This window comes from Condylura cristata, unplaced genomic scaffold (assembly GCF_000260355.1).
Source record: "Condylura cristata isolate star-nosed mole 26May11 unplaced genomic scaffold, ConCri1.0 scaffold00028, whole genome shotgun sequence".
NCBI lineage: Eukaryota > Metazoa > Chordata > Mammalia > Eulipotyphla > Talpidae > Condylura > Condylura cristata.
The window spans coordinates 13,403,093-13,410,644 of NW_004567129.1; the positions used below are offsets into that span (position 1 = coordinate 13,403,093).

General features: G+C 43.8%; 1 protein-coding gene across 6 annotated transcripts in view; it reads right to left on the minus strand.

Annotated features, from left to right (window-relative positions):
* The window catches only part of ZNF23 (zinc finger protein 23), a 13,038-nt gene that overhangs the window by 4,333 nt on the left and 1,153 nt on the right, over nucleotides 1-7,552 (minus strand). The window contains exons 2-6 of one of the 6 annotated variants that reach the window (XM_012730703.1): nucleotides 7,131-7,271; nucleotides 3,652-3,721; nucleotides 1,932-2,058; nucleotides 1,320-1,364; nucleotides 197-279 (exon numbers count right to left, since the gene is read on the minus strand). In XM_012730703.1, the coding sequence (XP_012586157.1) occupies nucleotides 197-279; nucleotides 1,320-1,364; nucleotides 1,932-2,058; nucleotides 3,652-3,721; nucleotides 7,131-7,271 (466 nt within the window). Of the gene's footprint in view, nucleotides 1-164; nucleotides 290-1,253; nucleotides 1,365-1,931; nucleotides 2,151-3,651; nucleotides 3,722-7,130; nucleotides 7,272-7,552 lie in introns of those variants that run through there. The other 5 variants (XM_012730704.1, XM_012730705.1, XM_012730708.1 and 2 more) reach the window with 5 other exon arrangements.

Genomic DNA, 7,552 nt, shown 5'->3' on the forward strand with positions numbered 1-7,552 from the left:
CTGCGCCACCAGGGAGGGCCTAGAAACCATCTTTTAAGAAACAAATTCGCTGAAAGAATGAGAACCTAATGGACTCCAAATGCAGGAAAAATGGAGACTTAGGAGAAAGGGAAAGCCATCAGACAGCTACATGGCTTAAGCCAATGAGAACCTTGCTACTTCAGTGTGTTCTGAGTACCAGAAGGAGTGGAATCACCTGGGAACTGCACAGAAATGCAGAATCTTGTCCCCCAGCTCAGCCTTACTGATGCATATCCATCCAGGTGACTGTTTGCACATCTGAAAAACACTGAATTGAGAGAACTTCCTCCTTCTGCTTATTTCCTACAGCTTACTATACACAGCTGTCTCTGCCAAAAGTGAATACTTAATATTATTTTAAAATATCTGAGTTTGGGAGCCTCCCTGGTGACACAGGATTAAAATCTCAGCATTATCAAACTGTCACCAGCTACTGCAGCATGAGTTCGATCCCCGACCAGGGAGGTGACCCACATGGTGTGGCAGACCTCTCCTGTCTTGCCCATTGCTCCCCTCAGCAGGGTATTTCAGTAGGGAGCCTGTCCTGCTCCCTATTCTATCTCTGGTGAATCTTCTCACTCCCCCTGCCTGCTTACCTCTGGCCTACACTCTGATTCTTGTATGCATAAATCAGTAGAATAAATCTTTTAAAAAATTTTTGAGAACATACTAGAAGCCAGGTATTTGATGCCTCAATTAAACCCTCAACCCACAGACTAGTACTATTACCTTGTTTTATTATTATCCATTATCAAGGATGAGAACATTTGTTCTTATAGAACTCAACTGACTTGCTCAAAGTCACACAACCAAGAGGTAGTACAGCTGGGACTAAGCATTGAAAGTCTACTGTAAGTAAGACTAAACTTCAAACAATCTGGCTATACTGCCTTCCTATGTGAAAAGACTGTTTGTCCTGTCTCCTTCAGATTAAGTGGACAATGCTTAGAAAATAGCAAGAGCTCTAAAAATTACTAATCCAAGATTTTGTTTGAGAAAAGTTGACTTTCTAAATTAGGGTTGAAAAGTTAGAATGAGGCACTTGAGAAAAGATCTAGTCTTGGAATTAGAAAGGTCTCAACAGTACCTATCTCTCCAACTCATCAAAATTTATTTCAATTTCACACTGCACAGCTGTGTGAATAATGCAGTATGCCTATCGGTTGCTAACATTAACTTTCTTCCTAAAGAGCTTTCCCCCCAGCACAATGGGCAATACATGCCTCCCTTACCAGTCCAGAGGGGGTGGGGGCCTGTGCCTGTTCCAGAAGCCAGTGGAGATGGGCCCCCAAGCTCACCTCCCTCCAGTTGTGAGATCACAGCAGGTTTGAGAAGTGGAATTCCTGTTTTGGGGGAAGGAAGCAGAAATAGATGGATTATCTCCCACAGATGAGTTCCCAAGCTTCTTCTCAGATTATCTCAGCAATAGAGAAGGAATGTAAAAGCCCCAGGGAGTCCTGCCTAAGGAAATGGGGAGTGGGGGTTCTTGGGAAGGTGGTGGAGAAAAGTTGAGAAAGGCCCAGAAGGCTTCAAACAGGGCAAACAGAGAGATTCTGCCCAAAGAGTTAGAATATTTTCTTTTCTTTCTTTCTTTTTTTTTAACCTCAGCCTAAAATACATGAAATTCTTGGAAATACTTAAGAAATGCAGGCAGGTTGAGGGGGGATCTCATGATAACACTGGGCAGAACAAGAAGTTTTCACACTATATATAAAACACAGTTTTATAAAGTGGATTGGAAGTCCACAGAGTCCCAGCAAAGTCCTGTGTTGGCCCAAAAAGATGTGTGATCCATCATTCCCACAGCCCCTAGGGTTCACACTCAGTAAAGGATTACCAGAGATCCCCACATACAATCTGTAAGGGGAAGCCCAGGCAGAATCTGGGTCATCAAGGGGGAGAGCCCTTACCCAGGGAGGCCACATTCCCATAATTCTCCAGCATCACATCCCTGTACAGGGCCCTCTGTGCAGGGGACAGGCCATCCCACTCCGTCTGGGTGAAGTACACTGCCACATCCTCGAAGGTCACCGACTTCTGAAACAACAGGTTCTTGCTGCCCTAGGGCCAATTCCATGGCTCAGGCCCTAAGTGAGGGGCAGAGGGCAGTATAAGGGCTTGGGGAGGGGCTTGTAAGGAGTGCAGAATTAGTAACTGTGTAAGAATTAAGAAAAAGCATCTGAAAAGTAAACCCAGAATATCTGACTCCTCTAACAGCAGAGAACATTGTGCTATTTTATTTTACATTTATAAAAGATAAGGTAAGTTAGGATGAAAAAAAAAAAATAAATTAATTCTCGTACCCGAGTTCCCTAAAGCAAGTCCACTCTCTGAGGTAGGCCAGGCTCTCCCTGGCAGAGGCAGCTCAGCACCCACCTGCCACCCGCATTCTCACTTCATCCGCTGGAGGTCTTGGCTTCTCCATCCTGCTCCCAACAGCCTAACCTCATCTGCTCCCCACATCTTAACCTTTCCCACAAACCTTGAGCCATTTCCAAAGAATAGCCATGGCTTCCATTGGTCTTAACCAATCCCACCATCAGAGACACCCTCCACATTCCACAAGAGGCAATGTAGCCTCAGCCCCTGTACCTCCAGACACTCAGTGCCCAGATGGGCTGGGGAAACAGTCCCATTTTGCTCCTAGATGAGTCTCACTGAAAGGCCAACATTTTCTGTTATCCTCTCCTAGTCAAGTCTCACCCTTTCCAGCTACATGCTAGAGTTCTCTCTCTCCAAGACAGACCACCTTCCTACTGGCCTGCTACTCGGCCACCCTTACTGCTTGTCTTTGCCATGCAATGTGGCCAGCACAGGCTGTCACTCAGGGCAATGCCGCCTGCTGCTCCCTGGACCAACTCTTCTCTCCCAGCACCTGGAACAGACTCTGGCTGCTCTCCCTCTGCCTACCTCAGCCTTCTGTAAAAACCTGGGGGATACACCCATGGGGATTTACTTGCCTCTCCACTCCTCTGCTGGGATCTGCTTTGCTTGATTGTCCTACTCCCACCCATCAACAATTCTGATACAACCTCTGCATGTTTCTAGGGAGTCAATTTCTGGGTGACCTTACACAGAAAATGAAATGCCTCCACTGCACACTGCCACCTGAGTTGTTTACCTGTAAGCAACTCCTCCTGAGTAGAAGGAGGAGGTGTACAGAGAGTTTAAGTTTGAATGACTGTACCCCAAGTCCTGAAAGCCTCTGTAGGACACAATGAGACAGCCTGTCCCACAGATAGGACTTCCTTTCTTTTCCCTGTCCCTTGATCCCACATCCCCTCCTCCCAAATTAGGGGGACAGCATCCTTCATGCTAGTCAGCTCCTGCTGTTCCTCTTCCTCACCTGTCACTGGCGTGCAGCCTCTGTAATGCTCCCCAACTCACATCCACTCATATTTCCTCTTTATCAGGGCAGCAAAGAACTCCAATACAAAGAAGGCAACACTCTGTCTTCAGGCACGCTCTTCTCTGCCTGATTCCCACCCCCCATGTCACCAACTGTCCCCAAAAATTCTAGTCTAGCAGGCAAAGTGTGGAGGCCCCCTCCAGCTTTCAGCACAAGCCTAACGAGATTCTCTTTTGTCTTCTTCCATTTGAAACTGCTCAGAGGAAGGACCCACAGCTCACCTGGGGCCAGGATGTCAGGAGCGTGGCTGCCATCACTTGGCCTCCCTCTGAGAAAAGGGCTGCACTGAAGCTGAGGAAAAACAGAGACACAATGTGAAGCAAGTCACCACCACCAGGAACATGACAGTCCTTCAGAAGACCTGAGCCATGTGCATCTAGAGAGGAGTATGAACAGAAGCTGCCACAGGAAGGGAGTAAGCTGTTCTCTGGTTCAGTCCCCAGATTCCTCCCAGCCTGACAAAGCATTGCCAGCAATAGGACAATTTGTGTGTGTGCCGAAATAGAATGTAGACCAGAGGAATAGATTCACCAGAACAGGCAGATGTACTGAAATACAGTGCTGAAGGGAGCAGCAGGCGAGACAGGAGAGGTCTGCTGCACCATGTGGGTCAGCTCCCTGGTCAGGGATCGAACTCAGGCTACAGTGGTGATAGTGTTGGGACTTAACCCCCAGGCCACCAGGGATGCCCCAGCAATTTTTAGATCACACACAAGTGTGTACATACAATGTATGCAGGGTCTGAAGAGTAGTAAACAAGGACTCATATAGCAATGAATCAGCTCAAGAAACAGCATAATCGAGGTCGACTGACTTTCATTCCTGGTTACAGAACAAGAGAAGTGGAGCTACAGCCCCAGCACAGAGGCCCTAGAGTTAGGCCCCAGAGAGGCAGCACCCAGAGAAGGGCATGGCTGCTTCCCACATGCTGCCTGTATGCCTCCCTCCAGCCTCCACAGCCGAGTATCTTCAAGAGCCCCCAATGCCTCTGCAGAGATCTCGGGTGGTCTGCTTCCCAAACAACCCAGGCTTACCATGAGGAAGCTGGGCCAGAAGCACAGTACCAGGCTGGCTCCTCTGGCTGGCTCCAGAGCAAGACTGGCTGCCTGAGAAGGGATCACTACAGCACCTACGGCCCCAGCATCCAGCGCCCCTTGCTCATTATAGTCAAAACACATGGACTGATCATCTGATTTTACTCCATCTGAAGTTGCCTTTGAAAGTTTTGTATTTTCCTAAAATATTGTATTTTTCAGAATTTCAACTTCAGTGTAGTCACAGAAAACACTGGTTCATGGTTTTCATTTCCTCTGTACCCAGAGCTACTTTGCTTTTTCTACTTCTTTTGAATGTATGTACTTCCTAGACTTTTCCCCTTGGTTAATGTTATCCATTGGAAGTATCCCCCAAATTCACATGCAAAGCCCTAATCCCACTTGTGACCACATTTGAGGATGGACCCATGAGGAGCTAGAAAGTTAAATGAGGTTGTGTGAGCGGGGCCCTCCTCTTACAGGGCTGGTGCCCCTATAATATAAGGAGGCACTCAGCACTCTTGTCTCCACCCTGAGAGGACACAGCAAGAAGGTGGCAGTCTGCTACCCAAGGAGATGGTTCTCACCAAGAACCAAACTGTCTGGTACCCACATCTCAAACTGACAGCCTCCAGAACTGTGAGAAATAAATTTCTTTTATGTTGGTCTCTGATATTTTGCTACAGCTGCCTGTGTAGACTAATAGTTAGGTCAAATTAATAGTTAATCTATATTAATATTGTCCCTTTTTGTTTTCAAAGAACCAGCTTCTCTATTGATTTGAACACCATTCTTTTCTCCTGTTTTTAATTCATTGAGTTCTTAGCTCGTTTTCCCCAGATCTGTAATAGACACCTCACATGCCACTCATAATCCTCTTGTCTGCCTCTCAGTCCACTTCAGAAGTCAGTGGATAAATATTTTCCCCTTTGGGCCCAATATGCAAATCCCATGGTTCTGCAAAGATCCTGCAAGATAAAGCACAACTGCCTAGAGGTGCCAGCCTGACTGGGCGTCCCAGTTTCAACAGTCCTCACTTCTATTTCACTCCTGTCTTTCACTCTGCCCTGCATCTACTTCCAGATAAACTGGCTGAACACAAACTTCTGTCTTATGTTCTGTATCCCAGGAACGCTTTACTTCTACCTTCTTGAGGTTGCATGATTTACTTATCATTGTTTACTATTTAGCAACTAAAGCCTTTGGGCTATAAATTTCCCTCTGAGTATACAACCCAGCCACATTTCAAGGTTATTTATATTTCATGTTTTAATTACTACTTTATTGTTAGTCAGGAACTCTGTTTTCTCTCTGAACAAGAAGTTGTTTAGGACAATTTGATGTTGTTAATTTCTTTGCTCATAATTTCTGGCTTTATTGTCTGGTGTTTAAAGTCATCCATTTACTTCTGCTTACAGATTTTTTTAGGACATGTGTATGTGTGTGTGTTGGTGGCAGTGTCCAACTGAAATATATTTTATGGATGGTGAAAAGAAAACTCACCCCAGGACAGAAAAATATATAATTCTTACTGACTACTTGAATCTACTAAGTCAACCCTACCAATTTTATTATACAGGATTTTACTCCATAATCTCGATTACCTTAACATAATTAAATACTGAGAGCCAGATCTTCCTGGTGGCCCAAGGGGTTAAATCTCAGCACTATAAAGCTATCCACAGCCACTGTAGCATGGGTTCAATCGCTGGCCAGAAAGGTGACCCACATGGCGCAATAGACTCCTGTCTTGCCTGCTGCTCCCCTCAGCAGTGCATTTCAGTAGATCCACTTGTTCTTCTTGCTACTCTTCTCTCTGATGAATGCTCACTGCCCTGCACCTCTGATCTGCACCCCAACTCTTGTAGGCATAAACAAAATATATATATATATTTTTTAAAAAGGCAAAAAACTGAGAGCCAGGAAAAAATTAATTCTCAGAAAACACTGAGCCCATTTGGATCATGGGCAAATCCTTTCTAAACTCTAACAAAAAAATAGTTCTAACACAATGATTAAACTGTAGCAAAAAAAACAGCAAAGCAAGTTTTCTGATCTTTTTTATACCACCTGTGCAATATTAATACAAGTACCACAGATCAGTCTCATTTATGAGTATTCATGTAAAAATCCTCAGTGGTAAGAAACAGATTCCAGTATTTCATCAAAGGGACATACCATAACTAAAAGGGACCATTCCATGAATACAAATAAAGCTCAGTATTAGTATATATATTGGTATCCTGATGTACAGGATAAAGATAATCTCCATCTAATGTCTGTGAAAGGCATTTGAAAAAACTCAACATTCATGCCCAAATTTTAAAACTTAATGCTATAGAGAAACTCTCATGTGTAGGAAATATGTACAAAATTAACCGTATCAGCAATATTGCAAAAAATTGCAATCAAGCCATGTTGACAGAGAATCGATAAACTTATATAGTTTTTTTTTTTTAACAAAGGAACATAACCCAGTGAAAATGAACAACTCACACACAAAACCTTGAATGAATCTAGAAGTATGGAACTATGCAAGCCTTAGATGAGAACAGACATTATGATGCCATTTCCATAAATCAAAAAGAAACATTAACATAGTTTATGACATATATACACATAAAATTATTTTTGAAAAATGTAAGGCTTTAACAAAAAACTGTTACCTCTGGGTTGGAAAGCTGGGAGCTGGGTAGGGAAGAAGCACACAGCAGCAGTACTGGCAATGTTTCCCTTCTTAACAGGGTGGTATGTTCACGGTGCTGTTTCTCTACTAAGCTTCTTAAATGACATGCTCGATGCAGTCTCTGTATAATAAAATGATATTTAAATATGTATACCTATCTGCATGATATACAGTGACATCCAGAATATGCTGTCAAATGAAAAAGGCAAAATGCAAAAGGCAGTATGCTACCTCTGGTACAAAAAAAAAAAAAAAAAACAGTTTGCAAAAATTTATGTATACCCGGTCATTTGTGCACAAAGGATAATTCTTAAATGACATGCTCGATGCAGTCTCTGTATAATAAAATGATATTTAAATATGTATACCTATCTGCATGATATACAGTGACATCCAGAATAT